At 41.3% G+C, this 22,211-nt stretch overlaps 1 protein-coding gene across 4 annotated transcripts in view; it reads right to left on the bottom strand.

Moving 5' to 3' along the window:
* npepps (aminopeptidase puromycin sensitive) overlaps positions 1-22,211 on the bottom strand; it is a 197,873-nt gene that overhangs the window by 92,249 nt on the left and 83,413 nt on the right. For all 4 annotated transcript variants that reach the window (XM_084684883.1, XM_084684885.1, XM_084684884.1 and 1 more), the window contains exons 14-15: positions 14,991-15,054; positions 14,730-14,869 (exon numbers count right to left, since the gene is read on the bottom strand). In XM_084684883.1, coding sequence (XP_084541009.1) covers positions 14,730-14,869; positions 14,991-15,054 — 204 coding nt within the window. The remainder of the gene's footprint in view (positions 1-14,729; positions 14,870-14,990; positions 15,055-22,211) is intronic.

Below are 22,211 nucleotides of genomic sequence, written 5' to 3'. Positions count from 1 at the left end.
CGGTGTCTTGGGCACTGGTACCAAGCAGGAGGTCTTCCATAGTCGTGCTACCCGCTCAGCTTGAGGCTCAGGTTGAAGACATGCCCTATGATCCCATACAGTTCGTCCGCACAGGATTTCAGCCGCCTAGAGCTTTTACCGTCTGGTCCAGCTGCCTTCCTTGCATTTATCCTCCTCAGCTGTTTTCTCACCTGGGCAGGTGTGAAAGTTAGGGGTGTGCTGGAGGGGTGGAGGGGTGAGTCCTTGGGGCTGTGAGGGGATGGTGGAATGTGCCGAGCCCAAGGTGTGCAGGGCTGGTGGGGTGGGGCATTGTCCAGGTGAGGAGGTGTGAGGCAGCTGTCTGGGGGGAGTGGTGGGTGACTCGTTGAACCTATTGTAATAGTTGTGCAGGTCCCTCTCAGCCTGGGGGAGGGGTGCCTTGAAGCCTGACGGCATGGTTTTGAGGCTCTTCCACACATCCCTGGTGTTGTTCTTCTTCAGCTGGTTCTCCATCTTGCTCCTGTAGTTGGCCTTGCCCTCCCTGATCTTCCGTCTCAGCTCCTTCTGTACAGACCTGAGCTCCTCCCTGTCCCCTAAAAGCTCTCTTCTTCTCCTTCAGGAGAGCTTTGATGTCCAGGGTAATCCACGGCTTGTTGTTTGCAAAACACTGTACCTTGTTGGATGGCACAGTGTTCTCAAAATAGAAGTTGATGTAGCCTGTTATGGTGTCTGTGATGTGATGGCGTTGATGTCCTCCCCATGTGGGTCACAGAGCTCAGTCCACACTGTGGTGTTGAAGCAGTCCCTCAGAGCCTCATCGCTCTCTGTAGTCCACCTCTTCACCATGCGTCTCTCCACAGGCTGTCTGTAAGAGCGCATCCCCTCACTCAGACATTGTAAGATCGCATCCGCTCTCCCCGTGTGAGCGTCTGTCCGTAACGGAGTCGGAGAAGTATAAATCGGCCTTTACAATGTATTACAATCAGCGGCAATTTCTTAAAAGGTCACATGACATGAAAACTTCACTTTAGGAGGTTGTTTAACATTAATATGAGTTCCCATGCCTCTGCCTTTGATTTTTTTAGTTCCTTCATCCAAGCCTCTGCACCAGTACTTACCAGCATCTTAATTTCATTTTCGCTGGAAATGCGCCGACACAACTTCCCAAAGTTTTATATGTCTGCGCCAAACATTTCAGCCACTACTGTTTCCTCAGCTTGAGCCAATACAAAGCTAGCCTTGCTGAAATTAAATTCTGGATCATCACTAACTCTCCTTGGTCAAACTACAAACCTTGGACAAGTAAGTTAACTAATGCTATATCATTTTGTTGCTTTACTGTATATGGTTACCTAGCTTGCTACCCTTAGAATGTGGCTGTAACATTAGCTCTACAGCTAACAGCTGAGTTACTGTTGTTAATGTAAAGGTAGATGGCATCAAGAGTGTGTGTAAATACAAACGCTGTAACGCCAGTGTTGTACACTTCTTTGTTATTTGGATATGTTATGCTGTTGGTGTCATGGCACGTGCGATATCCGCCTTTCCCCTCATTGAAATTATTATGTGTGCACCTCTGCAAACCAGGGTGATCAAATGAGAATGGGAAAATTCGAGGCATCTTACAGCAACGGGGCTACGAGCCAGCTGAGTTACTGTCGCTAATGTAAAGGTAGATGGCATCAAGTGTGTGTGTGTGAATACAAACGCTGTAACGTGAGTGTTGTACACTTCTTTGTTATTTGGATAACCGTTCTGCTGTTGGTGTTATGGCGCGCAATATCCGCCTTTCTCCTCATTGAAATGACTGAGTGTGCACCTCTGCAAACCAGGGATATCAGATGACAATTGCTAAATTTGAGGCATCTTACAGCAACATTAACATTAGCGCATGTTGCTGCCCCTCTCCTTCTCATTAGCATTTAAAACTACAGACAAAGAAACAGTGCGCTTTGAGGAAAGCTCATTGTGGGACTGCTCGTAGTGGCTGTAATTGTGCATCAAGGCTGAGATTCGGGAAAAATACTTTAGATACAGTAATAGGGAACCACTAAGGCCTATATAAAAGCATCCAAAAACAGCATATCATGTGACCTTTAAGACTACAAGGGAAGCTCAGCTTCCCCTGCAATAAAAAAATAAAATAATGGTCAAATATTTACTATTGTGTTGACATTTTAAATACGTTAATGTTCATATCGAAGACAAGTTCTTTCAGAATCAGCTACATATATTAGCAGGTCGACTGACTGATTTCCTTCTCATACATTCCCGTAGCGTCACAGTGCATTTCCCTGTTGAAGCTTAGCTTCCATGGACTTCAATGGGGCTGCTTTGAAGTTTTTTTCAGTGCTTCGAAACTATACGGTCATTGGATGAATGCTGAGATTATGTCCCGCCTCGGATGCTCAGCGTCTCTGGGGGTGAATGGGGGAGTGGGCTGGCCTGGACGCTGGGCTTCCGCGTGATGATTGGAGGGTCTGTCGAAAGACTGCATCTCCTTTCAATTGACAGTAATTTTGTACTACAAAAAGTCACCGAAGCTATTCAAGCTCAGTCCCATCGCGGATTTTGCAACTGTAGTTGAAAGACAAACAGCAGCAACCTATTTCTTGGTATTTGCTTGGTGAAATTGCTAACCAATTTTCATCATAGGATTTCATACAATTATACACCACGTTCCTTGTTTCAGTTGAACCTAATTTCCACATTTCCTCCTTGATTAATGTTGTTTTGTTAGATTGTTCGTTCATTCATTAATTCATTCAGTAGGCGAGGCTTGTCGTAGGGGAACTAGCCAGTGAACTAGCCAAATAAAAGAAAATTAGGATGTAGGCCGAAAATGAGCTTCCCCTCTTTTAAAGACCAGCAGCCGCCACTGATTACAATGTATCACATACTGATATTTTTGTCTGTCATAATTTAATTACCAATCCCTCTATCGCTCTAATATCAGGGATGCAATCAGCGCGCTTTTCGGCGCCTCCCGCTTTTTTCACGTCAGTTTGGGTGACTTACGTGAATCGTGCAGATCCAAAGAGTCTTTTTTAAGGTGGGTGGGTGGGGGGGGGGGGGGGGTCTGATTATACTTGCACCAACAGTAATTCTGGATTGCCTCCACCAAACAAGTAAATAGGAAATAAGCAAATCAGCAGTAACCTATGTGTGTAACCACAAGTGTCTTGCTGCGTATCTTTTACTGTCTGCGGTGGGTAGTCAATAAACGGACTACGTTTGCGGACCGCAATACCTAGACTCAATTCATTTGTGCGTGATTTTGTGCTATAGCCTATATTTTTTTCCTACTAGATGTGCTTTATATCTTCCGTGTCCAATCTAAATCTCCAATCAGGAGCTGTAATAACTGTAATCACCATGACAACTCACTCACTCAACCTCTGTGGGTAACGCAGGTTGGTCATTTGCAACAACGCAGGCTAATCGATTTGGTAACAGTAGCTAGCCTACCCGTTTCTTCCTTAGCAAAAATCATGGCGGGACAAAACCCAGCGAAAAGTTGATTCCGAAAATCGCAAATTTCAGACAGAATGGACTGACAAGTACGCATTTGTGCTGCCGGTGGGGAGCAATGTGTTTAATCTGCAATGAGACGGTTGCCCTTGTCAAAAGTGGTAGAGCTAACGTGAAATGTCACTATGACACAAAGCCTAGACACTTTGAACAAAATTACCCCCAGAACTCTGGTCTATGGGAGAAAGATGCCCAAGGGCACGGGCACGGGTACTGTGCCCTCCTAAACCTTATTAAATTAAAAGGCCGTAATTTTACTTGATGTGCATAAAGGGGTGGGCCAGGGATGTCAGGGGGTTGGTGGCAATGTAAGTATATGGATGTTTGCCACGGGGTGAGGGATTCAATTACCTCTCTCTTTTTTGACCATACATGTGTTTGCATCCCTGTAATATATATATTGATAATCATAGTAATAATAGTATATATATATATATATATATATATATAAATCTTTTGCATGGGGAGGGGAACTCGGAGGCTTCTGCCCCAGGCCAGATGATCTTCATTAACCTGGCCCTGTATGCAGTACAAGCATTAAATAAAATAAAATATGAAGAAAATATATACAAAAAGAGTAGCCCAAATAACTAAAAGTTGGGGGAAAGAGAAAAATGATCGAGAGCTGTTGCAGCCAGAAGACAGCTTGCACCAATGTCGGAAGTTGGGAAAAAAAAAATTGATATGATGCAACACAATACCAACTGGAATTCTCCCATGCTTGACAGGAAACAAGCAATGATTCACATTCAATTTTTACATCTTCCCTAATGTTCTTTAGTTTTAGCCTACATCCATGGACTAAATAGAATGAATAAGCTAATATTGGGCATTGCATTGTGAGCATGATGATTTCTCTTCCTCATCTTTCAGGTTATTTTTGGAAGATGTGATTGGCACCAACAACTTAACACAACTTGAACCATTATCGGGCCAGGTACATTGCAATCTAGTCAGAACAAAAATACTGGGTGATACAACACACATCTTGGATAAGTCAAGAAATCAGGATCCTGGAATTTGATTGAGTATAGAATATTGTATTGAAATAGTCTTTTTCTTCACCGCAGTGAAATAACCGGCGCTCGATGCTTCTTTAACACAAAACAATCACACTTCACAAAAAGGTCTAAAATCTTTGAAGCAGAATATCCGGGCTAGAGCTTTACAGGTTTACCAAAATTCAAATACACACACTTTCTTCAAATATTTTCAGATTACAATATATGACACATCATTTGAAAGCTCAATATGCACTTTACAATCTGTCAAAAACTGAGAAATGACCTTGGCCGACAACCGCCCCTTTTCAGCAGAGGGTGTCACATATAGTGTATAAATATATCTAAAATGTACAATTTAATTATTCGCAAAATTATTATAAATATGAAAAAGGACAATCTAATGTGTGTGTGTAAGGCTAATTAGTACTCTGAAACTATTTTGAGATCATGGGTCACATGACCAAGGAGCTATTTAAATTAAGGTATGGGTAAATGAATGGGATGGTTGGCTTTTTGTTGGGTGTGAATACCTTTAAATGTGCTTTGAATGCGATTGCGTGAGAGTGGGAATTGGTGCTGTCAGGCAAGCACAGAGTGGAGCCACAGAGTTTGACCCCTTTCCTTTATTAGATTTTATTACATTTATTATTTATGATTTTAATTTCATTTGAGTATATCACTTTGATTTCATGTCAATGTTTGGAAGAACAAGTAAAAACGGAAAACATATTCAAGTGCACATGTATTTTTGCTTGGGGAATTCGGTTCAGGAGAAAGGGAGTAAGAGAGTAGCCTGGCTCTGCCGACCTACGTACTTCCGCTCAATTTGGATTTTGCTTCTGTACACGGTCTGGCCGTTCAGTGGGTAAGTCAGATTTTGCAGGTTATTTTTTAACCGGCCAATCAGCAAACAGAGGGAGTGGCTGAGAACAATGACGATGTTGTGTGCTAGTTTGTGTTGTAGTTCCGTATTGGCAGCGGAGAAAGATGCGAGCCAAGCCATTGATTACATTGTGGCAACGCTGCCGAATATCAAACAGCTAAAGCCGGAGCAAGAACAAGTTTTGCTGAGTTTTGTTAGTGGCCATGATGTTGTGGCCCTCCTCCCAACGGGGGTTCGGGAAAAGTTTCCAGCTACGGCAGCTAGCTCTGTTACAGTAGTGGTGAAGGAATTGGCTAAGGCGAACACTAGCGATTGGTTATGGCAGATCAGAGTGGCTCTGGGCAGAACCAATAGTTTAAAACCTCAACAGAGTACCCGCCTACAAGGAAGTCAACGCTTGTCAATGAAGTGTGGCCAGACTCTCTGTACAAATGAAATGTACTTGAGTCTGGTTAGGACCAGGCTACAAAGCTAGAGCTTCATTTTGGAAACCTACGTTAGTCAAAAAACCTGCTTTGCACAAAGATTAAAGGAATTTGGAATGAAAGAGGTTTGACGTAGAGAGGCAGAGTTTGAGGCTGTGCAAAAGAGAAGAGAGTGGCAATAAGGGCTAGAAAATAGATTTGCATGCTATGCACACTGCTCTTGCCGAGTCAGATGCAAAAACGTTTTACAAAAATATGAATACACACTTGGACATTATTGAAGTGGATGAAAAGGTTGGTGAAACCAAGGTGAACAATACCTTTCAATCACCACTATAAGACTTGCCTACAACCAAGGATGTACACAATGTTCATAGGGCAACACCTCAAAGATCTTTGCCTGTACTGAACATAGAAGTCAAGGATGGACTGATGCTTGATCGGTATGCAAAGCCATCTCTCAGCAAGCCAACACATTCTTTCACAGTACCTTGTGAAGAATCACAAAGCATCATTACTTACTGATCTCACAATTACAACATTCATTTTGCTGCAGTACACAAGTGTACAAACACACAAATTGGTTAAGAGCTGCATCCACATGGAACCTTCAGTAGCTTCAGTAGCTAAACAAATGCCATATAGCAGAAGCTTATACAAAAGGTGGCAGAAAATCAAGCCAGAAGATGGTACTGCTCTACAGTCTTTTGCATTATTCCTCACAGGCTGCTCCAACACAATGACAAATGTTAGCTACATGGGAGACTTAACACAACTAACATAAAAGCACTGGCAAACAAGCTCCCATACAAACTCAGACATTTTGAGAAAATATGCCTGTGACTTTCAAGAAAGTACAAAGAAAAGAGGGAAGTTCAAGGATTTTGTCGACTTTATTAAAGGGGTGATTGACTGGGTTTTTGGGTATTTCACACTGTTCCTTAAGGTATCCGAATAGGGTATGTAACATTGGTTGGGTTGAAAATGGCACAGGTGCTGTTCTATGCCCCCTGATAGACCATCTGAAATTTTCCCGGGAAAAAACACTAGCTTTTCTCCTTTTATGGTATCCTCATTAATATGTATATGAGCTGCACGCTGATTGGTTGGTTTTCAACGAGTGAAGCTGGGGAGCAAAAACGCAACAGGGCCAACAGCATTCACTGAAAAAAATTGGAGACTTGAAATAAAATGTGCAAATAAATCTACTGTGTCTACACAACACTGTTTTCAACAGATTGACTACATATCATTTGAAATGATAACGTTAGTTGTTTCCAATTCTGTTGTCAAAGCAAACTGGATTGACTTAGGTGGGTAGAACGTTACAGCTTAGCAACCAAACTATATAGTGATTAAACTCAGCTTCAGTTAGCTTGCTCTAGATATCTTGCTGAAAAATAAACTGACAAAGATCTGGACAAACATGCATCGTGAATTGTAGATTTACATTACAACACGGGTTATTTAATTGAATGAAACACAGTCACATGAAACAACGTTATTCCCATTGCCAATTGAATTAAATTAAATCAGGTGACACAGTACAGTATAGCCAGGCACAACTTGAAAAAAGGCATCAAGCAGGCCAAAGCCATGTATAAGGGAGAAGATTGTTTAAGTTAAAGTCCAAGTCTTTTATTTGTCAGGTACACAGAACAACACAAGGTCAGATTGGGCACTGAAATTCTTAAGACAAGACAATGCAAACACCTGGCATAACATAACATACAAGTACACAGAACATAATTTACATCTATGCTTAGCTTAAATAAATGAAACTTCCTAAATATACAGATAGCAATAAATAATCGACTATACTAACCCTAATACTAAAACTTCCTAAATTACAGATAACAAATAATACACTATACTAACCCTAAATGCACATAAAACCTATTTCAACCCTATAACCTATTCTAACCTAAGTGGATTACAGTACAATAGTGCAAAATTGCAGATCAGTGACTATGTCAATGACCATACAGGAGCCTGGTGGTGAGGTACAGTGAGGTACAGTAGTGCAATGTTACTGATAGTGCAACCAGTAGCTGAAAGTGACAGTTTATAAGTGACTAGTGTGCAGTAAATTAATGTCCATATCAGTGTCCATTCAGAAGCCTGATGGCCCTTGGGTAGAAACTGTTGTTTAGTCTGCGTGTGCGCGACCGGATGCTGCGGTTACACCTGCCAGAAGGCAACGGGGTAAAGAGACTGAAGGATGGGGGGAACAGTCTCTTAGAATCCTGCCGGCTTTCCTTAGGCAACGTGTGTGGTAGGTGTCCTGTAGGGCTGGGAGCTTCCTGCTGATGATGAACTCAGCAGAACGGACCACACTTCATAGGGCCTTGCGGTCCCTGTCTGTGCAGCTCCCATACCACACTGTAATACAACCAGTCAGAACGCTCTCTATAGTGCATCTGTAAAAGTTAGTGAGGATGTCTGAGTGTATACCAAACTTCTTCAGTCTCCTCAGGAAGAAGAGGCGCTTGCAGGCCGATTTGACCACCGTGTCTAGATTGAGGGCCACTTCACCAACAGAGACCCAACACAAGTGTGGCAAGGCATTCAACAGATCACCAACTTTTAACTGTGTACTTATATGTTATGTTATGCCAGGTGCTTGCGTTGTGTTGTCTTAAGAATTTCAGTGCCCAGTCTGACCTTGTGTTGTTCTATGTACCTGCCAAATAAAAGACTTGAACTTGAACAACTACAGGGGAAGCTGCAACCCGCCTACAAACACCAATGCCTCCTTAGCAGAGGAGCTAAACCATTTCTATGCCCGCTTCAAGACATCTGGGCTAGATAATGGAGTCAAAAGTTTGCTAGGCCAAAAAGAACGTTAATCGTGCAATTTAAAAAAATGACGCCGTTAATTTGGGTGTGTTCCCATTGTGCAGGATTTGGGTGTGCGTTAACGCTGTTAATAACGCGTTAAACTGACAGCACTACTATAAACTCTGTCTATTACATCTGCTGCAAACTTTGCTCTGTAGCTATGTTTAACTGCATTGTCCCTGTCAAATAAATTCAATAATAATAAGTTTGTGAGTGAATAAAACTTCCTCACAATTTAAGTTGTGTTCCATCTGAACTTGTTATATTGACACTGTAGTATGTGACTACATGTGGTAATTTGTTTTTAAATTTCCTAAATATATAACAATATGTTTAATATTATAGTGAGTGAATAAAACTCCCTCACGATTTCCTTTTGTTATTCTCCAGTTATTTGAGGTTTTTAAGTACACCCTTTTAATGTTATTTCACCCCAAAAAAAGTGATTGGGGTAAAGTTTGCTAAGTGATAAATTGAATATATTCCCGATTAATCATATGAAATAATGTGATACATTTCAATTAAATATTGTAAAAGCTTGACAGACCTATTATTTAAGTAACTTGCGTTAATTGACCAAGTTACTGCATGAATTCACCAAAGGACTAAGATACCCTTATAAATACAGATAGTTGCCTAAATGACACTTCTTAGGCGCAGTAGCCTACTGTTACGCTGCAGGCAAACACAACAGCAATTATGGCCGCAGAACGTGTTACGTTTTCAGGTTGGAAATATTTACACTATTTTGCTTTCATTGAAAATATAGGAAAAAACATTGAAGTGAACTGCAAACTGTGCCCCAACAAAATACTATCTACTGCCATAAGCAGCACTCAAACTTAAAAAAACACCTTGAAAGTGTCCACAGAGAAACAAAGCTGGAAGCTAGCAAAAAATCCACTTTAAACCTTAATAGAGATGGTGACCCGTTGCCACAAGTGGCTGCTAATATAGTATAATTTATTCAAATAAGCATTATTATTTTTGAATTTATAAGCCTTTTTGATGTTAAAGATTGTTTGAAATAAACATTCTTTTTAAGAAACACTATTTTGCATCTGTAGCCTATGTTCTTGCACATTTTTTACAAAGACATACACGTTAGTATTAAAAGTAATAGTAAAAGTAATATAATAAGTAATAATATTACTTCGTACATAAAGTAATAATGTAACTTAATGACACTACTCTTACCGTATTTCTTCAAATAAACGCCGCCCTTGAATAAACTTCTTAACCCACCTCCCCCACTCTTAACCCACCTCCCCCACTCTTAACCCACCTCCCCCACCCCCTGCCTCTACCCTGACAGCAGACGACTTCTCCTCCTTCTTTGAGAAAAAAATCGCCGACATTAGCAGTCGGTTCCCTAAACCCACCTTTCCTACCACCTCACCCTCCATGACTGACCCAACTAAATGTCTAAACTCTTTCTCTCCCCTGTCCGAGGCAGAGCTCTCTGATCTCATTCTCTCTCATCGCCCCACCTCCTGTCCCATTGATTCTGTCCCCTCCCCTTCCTTTCAAACCATCTCCCCCTCTATCATAACTTTTCTGCTGCATGTTCTAAACTCCTCTCTTACCTCTGGCACCTTCCCCTCTGCCTTCAAACAGGCCAGAGTTACCCCTCTACTCAAAAAACCCTCCCTTAACCCTGCCGTCCTCCAGAACTACAGACCGGTATCACTATTACCCTTCTTCTCTAAAACAATTGAACGTGCTGTATCTAACCAACTGTCTAACTTTCTTTCTCAGAACAACCTGCTTGACCCCAACCAATCGGGCTTCAAGACCGGCCACTCCACAGAGACTGCCCTCCTTTCAGTCACCACTGCCCTCCAGTCTGCCGGAGCGGCTTCGAGGTCATCCGTCATCATTCTGCTGGACCTTTCTGCAGCGTTTGATACGGTTAACCACCAGATCCTGCTCTCCAGACTTTCTGAGATGGGCATCACTGGCACTGCACTCCAGTGGGTCTCATCCTACCTGTCGGGAAGATCCTACCAGGTCTCCTGGGGAGGCAAACTGTCAGACCCTCGCCAGCTCTCCACTGGTGTCCCACAGGGCTCCGTCCTTGGACCCCTCCTCTTCTCTCTGTACACCACCTCACTTGGACCAATCATCACCTCCCATGGCTTCTCCTACAACTGCTACGCTGACGACACGCAGCTGTACCTGTCGTTCCCCCCGACCGATCCGGGGATCTCAGGTAGGATTGAGGCCTGCCTCGCAGACATCTCCGCCTGGATGACCGAGCTCCACCTCCAGCTGAACCTCGCCAAAACAGAACTTCTCATCATCCCGGCCAAACCCTCCATCTCCCACGACCTCTCAATCACCCTGGGGATCTGCGACGGTGACCCCCTCATCCTCTGCCAGGAACCTTGGAGTTACCATGGATGACGAGCTCTCCCTCACGGCCCACATTGCTGCGGTTTCCCGGTCGTGTAGATTCACCCTCTACAACATCCGGAAGATCAGGAGATACCTGTCTGAGCACTCGCCGGTCTCCCAGCATGCGCAACCCGCCCTCTTCAGAGGATTCAGAACGCGGCGGCCCGCCTGGTCTACAATCTACCCAGACGCTCCCACGTTACCCCGCTCCTCATCTCCCTCCACTGGCTACCCATAACGGCCCGCATCAGATTCAAGACCCTGGTACTGACCTTCCGAGCAGTGAACGGGACTGCACCCGACTACATCAAGTCTCTCCTGCAGCCTTACACCCCCACCCGCCACCTACGGTCTTCTTCAGACAACCGCCTGGTGGTCCCACCGCTCAAGACCGCCCGATCCCAACACAAGCTCTTCTCCTGCCTGGCCCCCCAGTGGTGGAATCAACTCCCCACCTCCATCAGAGACACAGACTGTCTCTCCACCTTCAAGAGAAGGCTCAAGACGCACTTGTTCCGGGAGTACAACGGTACTTAGGAATGGTTTGCTGAACCCAACGCTGGTTTCCTCAAGGATCACAACGACTCTTGCTTAGACTGTTGCTCTTGTTTGTTAGTGGTAGCTGATTTAAACTGTTTTCTATTTTAGTTCATCCTATTTTTATTACTTTCCTACAGGTACACTTGCACTTAGAGTTTCATGTTGTTTAATTGTAACTTGTTTAACTACGTGCTCTTATGGTTTCCTCCCTTTAGCACTTATTTTTTGGTTGTTCACAATGTTTATTTCTTGTTTTGGCTACCCGCAATGCTTTGGGGTTATCTTGTTGTTATTATCAGTGACCTACGCACTTTGTAAAGCTCTCTCTTGGAAGTCGCTTTGGATAAAAGCGTCTGCTAAATGAATAAATGTAAATGTAAATAAACGCCGCCCTCGAATAAACGCCAGACCACAAATGAACGTTGCGTTAAAAACTGCTGCACCAAAAAAATTGGTTGTCATTGGTTAAATTCAACCCCAGTATTCATTGCACATGTACATAACTTTCTGCACAGCTTTCTGTATGAAAGCTAACATGTATGAATGTTTAGGTATGCTGCTTCAGTGTTCTAGACAATGTAGAACACTTGTATTTGAGACAATTAAACTACCGATACACACCTAATTGATAGCGAATGATAAAGGGAGTTGCCGCGCTCATAGAAAAACAAAGAATAGACAAGGAGGTCAGCGGTAGTAAATGAAATTTGTCACAATACCAGCAACAAAGTTTTCTATGGCTGCACTGCAGCTACAATTCACGAAATCTCTCATACTAATTTAACGCCGCCCTCAAATAAACGCCGCCCTCAAATAAACGCTGCACCAAAATGTAATGTTATTTAATAAACACTGCAGCGTTTATTCATAGAAGTACGGTATTACTTTGAGTAACTTCCCCCAACACTGCTGCTCGCATATAGTAGCTTCCACGAGCAAAACATGCAGAAACAAGCTCTCCAGGCTCTCAGTTTCTGCCAACTGCCAAAAGGCTTGCAGTCTCTACCTTCTATCCACGCCCAGCACCACTTATTTTTGAGTCCTTTATCTATGGGTAGGACATCATCCCTAGGCTTCATGAATTTGCGCTCCATGCTTTCACTGACAACGCTAATGTGATGTATGGATCTCATTCACACTGTGTTGCCAGGACCCGCCTTGTTCTCCTTCTGATAGGCTTGTAACAGAATCTGAATCAGAATTTGGTTTATTAACCTTAGTTATAGCTGCGTCCCTCTCATATGATTGATAGGTAGGTGAAATCAATTGACTCGAAAATATTAAGCCGCATGCAAGTTCCCAAAAAAACTGCCGGACATCCGGTGCCGGAATATTTTAAGCCCTGTAGTAGTCAGATAGTTTCACCAATTGAAAACCTAATCTAGGATTTTGGATTTAAGTAAGGGGAGTGCAGAAAATTCTGTCGCCTTTTGGCTTCCTACAGTTTAGGTTAAACCGTAGAATCTTTTTTCTTAACAGTGTCTTGCGTACAGCGTTGCAGTGAGCTAGGTTGGTTTAAAACCACAGGTAATGATCATTTCACAAACAAATCATTTACTTGTAATCTAATGTCATAATAAATCCTCAAAAAAACATTTATTTGTGAGGAATGTTTATTTTAATGATTGAAAACATGTGTATCACTGAGCACTGTTGTATGTGCTGGGCAATGTAATGTCATGATGCTAACCCCTCAGTGAAATAGCAGACCACTGTTTCCAAAAGTAGATGTTATAATAATGTCAGCACATCATATTGTACATTACATTTCACAATTGTGTATTTTTATTACAATGTTAAATTTGTAAATAGTTATCACCCTGGCCTCTTTTCCTGTGGCGTTTCTGCAGCTGTCTTGCCATTTTAGGTAGTTAGCCTAGCTATCTCCCAGAAGTTAACAAGCTGCTAAACTAATCAGAGCCTGTTTAAGGAGAGCCTTCTCACTCGCTATTAAGCCCCATTGTACCGAATTTGTCTACAGTTCCACCAAAGTTCCACTGGGGGTGATCGCGAGCGAGTGCATCTTGAATGGGAGTCTATGGAGCTAAACGGCTAAATTTGTCTCTTTCGCCTAATTGTCGTTGAGAAATCTCCGGTTTGATAGGGAGAGCCTAACCTGTCAGCTGTGTTGTCGATGCCTTGAGAGAAAAAAGTAAGTGACCAGAGCTTGCCGTAAAGCAGTAGCTCTGGTCGTACGATATGTATGACGTCAATGAAATGTTCAAAGGCTTTTTAGCACAGAAAGGCAACTTTAAAACAATCTAACAACCAGCAGTGTATATTATTTTTGCATCCCCTTTCGAATTCAAATAATTCAAATTACTAGAAAAAAAAGAATGAGGGGTACCGCTCCATAGACCTCCATTCATTCTGCACTCGCTCGTTAGCATCTGCATCTGACTCCACCCCTGCCTACCGCCACAAATAAATTCACATTTTGTGGGAAACACTGTAATGACTTACATTATGAACTAAATGTCAAGATGTTTGTACAAGTTTGTTTGGGTAAGAAAACAGAACAGAAAACCAATAACACATTTTGATGAACATAATATAAGCAATTGATAATGTGTGTGTGTTCCACTACCATCTTAATCGACTGCATCAAGGGGCCTTGTGTACTAGTTAGGCTAAATTACAAAAAATTACAAAAAGTTTTCATTTTTATAACACGTTTTACGTATCATTGCCCTCAGGTGCCCACAATTACGTAGTTGACTATATACAACCTGGTATCCTGCTTTTTGCATCTATAGAATTGTTTTTGTGCAGCACAGAATAAAATGTTTTTCCAAATGGGAACATTACAAAAACAATTGTGCAGGGTTAGTATTAGGAATACAGATAGGGTTAGATAACAGAAAAGTGCAATATTAGGGTTAGCTAACTATCCCTAAATGTGGTGCTTGCTTTTTCGTCTGATAATTGTGCTACAAATATGCATTATATTTTATTTTTATATTTCTGGGTAGCACAAAAAAAGTCAGAAAATCGTGCTCCTGGACACAATTCACGAAAAAGCATACCACCAGGTTGCATTGCTACATATCCATAAGACAATGACAAACATACCTTTTTCACAATTTTTACAACTAAAAAATGATTGTATTAATTATGGTTGAATCTCACCTTGACCCACTGGTCGGGTTGGATGTTATGGATGGTGATAGTGGTCTCTGGAATTTCCAGCAGAACTTCAAGTTTGGTGCAACTGGGATCCTCACTCGTACAGATACTGATGGGGACCATCCAACTGGGGCAGTCTTCACCTGGGAAATTGACATGCCCCATAGACATTGACTTACCTAAGATTATTAAATGCATCTTCATAAGTCGAATTAGTAGTTCAGAAGACAATAGGTGAAGGAGTGCATTTGCATGATTACTCACCATTATAAGGTCCACTAGCGCAGAATTTCTTTTGCGATATCTTAAGGATGCGGTCATTTCCTTGCTGAAATAAATAAATATTAAGAAAATATATATAATTATATTATTATAGGTTCTAGTTGATTCGTTCACTTATGTACACACTAGTGGGAGATTTGTCTAAATGGGTCCACCTGTGTACAATCAATCAATCTTGTAGGCAACTTAAATAATCCTTTTGAACACATTGGTATACGACTAGCTCTTTGGCTAGAGCATTTGACTGAAGCTTAAATGAAAATATTATTTGTTTGAAATGACTAACACTTTATATCCTGCCAACAATCGGCTTCAGCATAATGCTGACAATTCCTTGTCTGCATTTTAAATTACTTAAGTATGACAATTATGAAAGTTATGAAAATGAAGAACATGCAATCTTGAAAATGCACTTCATGCAACTTAATCAGCTTTAATCAGTTTTGCTATAGTATGGCAAATAAAAACACCACCTACAATGGAAAATCTAGTTCAACCTAATACTTTTGTAAGCTGTGTACATTCATCAGCTTATGCACCTGTTGCAGCAGTGTGTGACTTTTGAAATGTGATACATTCCCCCTGAAACCTTTGTTACTCGCTTCGAAATCAAATCTCCTTAGAAGAACAAAATATTATGAGACCAAGGTTGGGGACTGGTGGAACACTGCAAACAAACAGGCTTGGCTAATCAGTGGTCCTAGCTTGTAAGTTGAATAATTAGTTAATCACATTAATGCGCAATTGCAAACAAGTGCTCTCAAATTCTCAGTGATGCCCAGGATGCTAGCTAGCGAACGACTACATGAGTAGAATTCCACTCAAGATGGAAGCAGAAATGGAAGCACCTGCTTCTCCCGCAACAAACAACGGTGGTAATGAAGCCGAACACCAGTGGTCATATTTGCAAGAAATGTTTTCTTATGTTGGAGTGAAAGATTCTTTGTACCGGATGAAGTGCCTCTTATGCTTACCCAAAGGTACCGAAATATTGGCATTCAAACTCCCCATCCTCAGTGTGTTTCCCCTCAGGAAACACATCGAGGTAAATTAAGATTAATCCCATGAGCCGAAACATTAATGTTTAGTTAGGCTATCATAATTAGCATAAACAAATATTTTCAACACAACTCCTTGTCCTTGGTCATGGTGGCCACAGCACTAAAAATAATACACTTCATAATCATAAACAGCATTTACATGTACTTTTACTGTCAATACTTACTTAAAATTACTTTTGATACTTAAGTACAGTAAATATCAGATACTTTAAGACTTTTACTCAAGTAGTATTCTAATAGGTGACTTTTTACTTTTACTGGAGTCATTTTCCAGTAAGGTATCTTTACTTTTACTCAAGTATGGCTTTTGGTTTTGTACTTTATACACCACTGAGTGCCTTAATAGCAGCCAGCTTGTGGCACAGGCGACTGGGACACACCACTAAAGTGAAGGAATTTAAAGAAATGGTGAATGGAGTGGACTTTCCTGCAGAGAAAGAAGTTTCCTTCTGTGAAGCATGTGTGGAAGGCAAGTTGTCTAGGAAGCCAAATAAGCCAGTGGGAGAAATCCATTCCAAATGTAAACTGCAGTTGGTATCTGGTCCCATACAGACTGAATCTATAGGCAGATCAAAGTACTTTGTGACTTTTATTGATGATTATTCTAGATGTTGCAAGGTATACTTTATGAGACAGAAGACTGAAGTTCTCTGCAAATTCAAGGAGTTCGAGAGAATATTATCCAAAGAGTGTGGACAGAGTGCGGATAATGGTGGAGAATACATGTCCAAAGAATTCCAAGAATACTTGAAGGCTCAAGGTATCCACCATGAGACAACTGTACCTCAAACACCTCAGCAAAATGGTGTTGCAGAAAGAAAAAGTAGGACGTTGATCGAATGTTTTAAGTGAGATGATGTTGTAATAGTCTTCTGGTGAAGATAACGAAAGATAACAAAAAAAAAATGTTTTGTACGTTTTTAGGGCAACGTTGTAATATTGCAACGTTGGGCCAAGTTGGAGCAGAATTTCAGCATTTGCTCTCAAACTGTCAGAACAAATACACAAAACAATTGCTGGTTAATTTGGAATGTGTATTGCTTACTGGCACTATGACAGTAAATTTCATTAATAATAATAACCCAACAGTCATATTTTCATGAATCATAATTTATTAAAAAACATATAAGTGTCCTTGCAATTTCAAGTCCTTTGCAAAAAAGTGTTAACTTGCAATGGTAGTCCCAAAACGGTTCCTTTCCTCCGAAAAGCAGAGACGGACATTGCACTTTCTGCAAAGCATACTGGAATATACTTTCACGCAGTGTCTGCAGCGTCCTCTTGTTGTCTTCACCGGGAGAGGTGCAACCATGTCCCTGCGCACATTGGTTGGTGGTTCACATACTCTCTTACATTTACATTTATTCATTTAGCAGACGCTTTTATCCAAAGCGACTTCCAAGAGAGAGCTTTACTGGGACCCTATTTGGTGGACTCCCATTTCCTAGGTATGGTCTTCTCTGAGCAGTCACAGGTCTCTGAGGTGTCACTCTTATTGATGTCAAAGGGCTCCTACTGGCTGAAGATGGCCGCCCTCTCCTTGGTGTGACAGCTGTACTTGTCAGGATGAGAGAAGAAGATAGTTGTGCCTGAAACAGTCTCCTGTTCAACATAATTTTATTTGGAACATTGACAGCTTTGCAGTCCCGTTTTTAGAGGAGCCAGGCATTGATCACGGCAAGGATGATGGTGTGCCAGAAGATGTAACTGTACCAGAAGATGTAACTGTACCAGTGGCGTGATTTCATGGCAAACTTATATTTGGCTGCAAAAGAGTCCAGCAAATCCACAACCACCCATGTATTGGTTGTATACTCCCACAATATGGTCTCTCAACTTCAATGTAGGATTTGGTGGCTTTGTTCCAGCGTTGAATCTTTTGTACAGGATCAGTGCCAGCAAAGGATGACAAATGTGACCGCCCTGTTGTCATACCATTTGACAGCGCATATGTTGTGGTTTTCCTCGACTCTGTTGTCAAAGCTTCCTCTGCCCTTTTTCTTCAAGATCTTCTCATCTTCAAGGTTACAGTTTGGTGAGCGCACTTGCCTGGCTGTTCCCACATAATGAATTCCACGATCAAGGAGCCAAACTACTAATGGGACACATGTAAAGAAGTTGTATCCATAGACCTTGTAGTTTTGACCTCCTGGAAGCGTGGAGGTGAGCTTCATCACAACGTCACCTGACATTCCATGTTTGGTCAAGTCTGGACCAGAGAAATCAGTATTAGGACTGATTAAATCCTTTTTCAGCCAGCGATACCGGTCCCAGGGCATAGTCAGTTAAGTTGGTTGGCTTGTGTTGGTTCGCTCAATGTCATCGTCATCATCCTCAGTTGGACAATCACTGGGTCTCTTATTCTCTTTTTCCTCTTCCTCCAGATCTTGAACCACCTCATCACTCGAATCACTGGTGTCTGACTCCATGTCAACATCGCTCTCTCCATTTTGGACAGCCTGAATGACATTGTGGACACTGAAGAAAGCTCTCCTTGCCGATGTCATTCTGAAATGAAAATAATAGTTAAAGAATGTTGAAGTATAACTAATTCCAAAGCAAATTAATCCTATTCAGGCGATACATTCCACTGAAGGCACACAATGGTGTCTGGATAGTCTAATGTGCTACTTACAAAAGGAAAATACAACCCCCCAGAACTCTTGCATCCCCACATTCCAGAACATTCACACCTGTCCCTAAACAATGCACCATACATGCAACCCCCACATTCCAAAACATTTACACTTGTCCCTGAACAACCATGCTCCAAAGCATTCTACAAACATTATCTGGCTTGTGTAACATGGAGATATTTGGGCAAACAAACAGTCCAGATATAAAATATAAAGATATAAAGTCCAGATATAAAAACTTATATTTCAATGCTAACATAGAAATGGGGTATAAGTATAACTAATTCCAATGCAAATTAATCTTATTTAGAATTATTCAAATCTGGTCTAAATTTAAAATTATTCTTAAATTTAAACTTAATCCTATTAAGAATGATTCAAATCTGGTCTAAACTTAAAATTATAACAAATAACCCATTTATAAAGTGTGAATCATCATCAAATACATTATATTTCTGTAAGTATTTATCCTATATCTGAACATTTGAGAAGTGGAATGTCGTGTGCAAGGTACCTTTAGTGTGCAAGGTTCACATGGTATTTTAGCCACCCTTTTCACCCAACGTTGCAAAATTACAACAATGACATAACAAGCAAAAAATCTAATGTGATGCAAGAATTTCCAAATAACTTAATATTTACATAAACTACATATTATAAAAATTACCCCCAAAAATATTTCATGAAATGTACTTACTTCAATGTTGAGATATACAGTTGAATGAAACAAGGAGATGCACTTCCAGGAAAGTTGGCAGGTCGAGTGAGTTCATGGCCTTCTGGCCAGACTTATATACACATGTACAATCCAATGGCATAGCAAGGCAATACAATAGGACCCATTGACTATGTAAATGTGTTTTTTCCCCCCAAAAGTTTTTGAAAATGTGTTTTTTGGAGCGATAAAAGTGACGTTGTAATATTGCAACAAGGGGTCTTACAGGGTTAAGTTTTTTTGCTTTTTTAGGGGCAAAGCAGCGAAGCTTCTGGATTAAGCTGAGTTCAACGCACACCATGGCGTCAATTTACGGTTATATAAATCGTCCTCCATTTCCGGTTTTATCAAAAACCTTTGAAAGCCTACTCCTCCTACAATTTCTGTCAAATCCTCTTCAAAATGACCAGATATGCTCTTCAGACCAAGCCTCACAAAAAGTTATGGTAGAAAATGTAGATCTTCACAACCGTTTGTCCGTGACAGCCAATCAAATTCAGCAGAAAATCCACCAAAAAGGAAGTGAAGTCATATCTCAGCAATTCTTTGAGGCAGTGACAGCAAATTTGGTATGCCTACTCGGAACCTTATTCTGAGGATGTCCTCCAAAAACTGTGTCATGTGACTTAAAGGGATATACAGTTGAATGAAACAAGGAGATGCACTTCCAGGAAAGTTGGCAGGTCGAGTGACTTCATGGCCAGAAGCATAAACTTGTTTTGGCTAATAACTGTTGAAGTATTTACCTTAAAGTAATTTATTTGTCTCTTGATGTCTTGTGAGATTTCCAAGCCTGACTATTGATAAATGTTCAAAATAACCAAATTTACGCGGCCGCCATTTTGGATTTATGTAAAAGTGTAAAAACCTTAACGTTAATAGCAGCGAAGCTATTGTTATCGTTAGTATTATTATTGGTGGCCAAGCCACCTATTGTAATTAAGCAATAAGGTACTCGAGGCAGTACTTTATCACCAATAAAGTACGTGTTCAAGGGTGTTGTTAGGCCCGACGCGCAGCAAAGGGCCGGTGTTACGTCCCAACTGGTTCCTTATTTAACTGGTTCCCCCAGCTGTGCGTGCACCTATCAGTCTGCCTCTATCACCAGATTCGTCACAAATTCACAAACATATTACTGGCGAGTTTCAAGTCGGATCTCATATTTGCTGCGGCAAATTTGAAAGTAGGCCTATGGGCTACGTGCGCACTACATTAGACTACCATTCGCGAAACAAAAAAAATTGAGAAAAAATAAAACATTTGCAGGCTCGGATGAAGTGGGATTTGATTGCACTAGAGCAGAAAGACGTACACATGAAAGACAGTTGACTTACGCCGCGAGCTATACCAGCTCTGAAAAGGTAGCCAACTGGTTACGTATTTGTTAACTACGTTGGCCTTTACGTAACATTTTGATGTGGCTTCTTCTGAATCAACTGGTTCCCATAGACACTCCCCGAATGTAGGCTACTAATCACGTATTTGGGGTTGTTTGGAGGCTATACTATATATATTCACACGGATGAGTTCTTGTTTGAGCGATATCGATTCACGACTCATTAATTTGCAAGACCTTTACGGGCCGTACATTGCAAATATCACACGCCGCAGCAAGCTATGCTTTATGAGCTTATGCTGCTGTATGTGAATATGTAACGCTATGTTCTAAGAAATGTCTTATCTGTTGTGCCTGTGCTTTTTATGTTTCACTGTGGGAGAGTGGGAAACGTCATATCGATTCCTTTTTATGTCTTGACGTGAAGAAATGGACAATAAAGCTACTTGAAACTTTTACTGTGCTTCAGACTCTCTGCATAGCTTTGAGGTTTTTCGCGTCAGGTAGGCTACATTTTTATACAGTATAGGCGATGCAGAAAACATTGGCAAAGCCACAGCATGCGTTGCTGTAAGAAGTGTACTTGGCGCTTAACCAGCTGATGAATCAATTCATCATATTCCTGGCCATGACCCAGTCAATGAAATCAAAGAGGGATTTACACATAGGCCTACATGCATATACACATACATAGGGTGATATCAGGTAAAATGGACCATTTAAGGTTTGGGGGTCCCAGCCCTGACAAGTAACAGGGCATTTGATTGCTTTATGGTTGCTATGGTGGGCGGGCCAATAATTCAAACAAGACTGCACCAGAAAGCTGCATGGAAAGTAGCCTGTCATACCAAATCTAGTTAAACTATTATAAGGATGATAAATCTTTTTTTTTTTTTTTACATGCACATAAAAAAACTATGCATATCTGTCTTGATGGCATCAATCACAAATAATGTTGTTAGCTTGGTATATGAACATATTTTTTGAAAAAGTTATGTTTTTCTTGGTGGTCCAATTTACCTTAACCCAATGAGGTAAAATGGGCAACATGGTTTCAGATAAAATGGGCCATCATCTGTGTCACTCACAAACACACATACACATGTGTTGGAGTGTGTGTGTGTGTGTGTGTGTGAGGGTGTGTGTGTGTGTGTGTGTGTGTGTGTGTGTCACACCATGACCCCCCCAACAGTAATAATGGTAGTAGATATTTTATGTACAGTAAGTATGGCGAAGGAGAAGGAAGCGAGAGGAGAGGAGAGGAGAAAGGGAGAAGGAAAGAGAGAGAAAAGAGAGTAGGAGCAAGGACCAGAGAGGAAAGGATACAAAGATGAAACAGGGATGGAAAGGAAGGCCAACAATTACAATCTGTGGAAAGAGGAGAGGATGAGGGGGCTTTAGATGAATACATGGAGGGAGAAAGGAATTACAGTGAGTGTGCACCTCTTATCAAGA

This window comes from Hypomesus nipponensis, chromosome 21 (genome assembly GCF_054491055.1).
Source record: "Hypomesus nipponensis isolate SF chromosome 21, ASM5449105v1, whole genome shotgun sequence".
Lineage (NCBI taxonomy): Eukaryota > Metazoa > Chordata > Actinopteri > Osmeriformes > Osmeridae > Hypomesus > Hypomesus nipponensis.
This window is presented reverse-complemented; position numbering and strand designations above follow the sequence as displayed.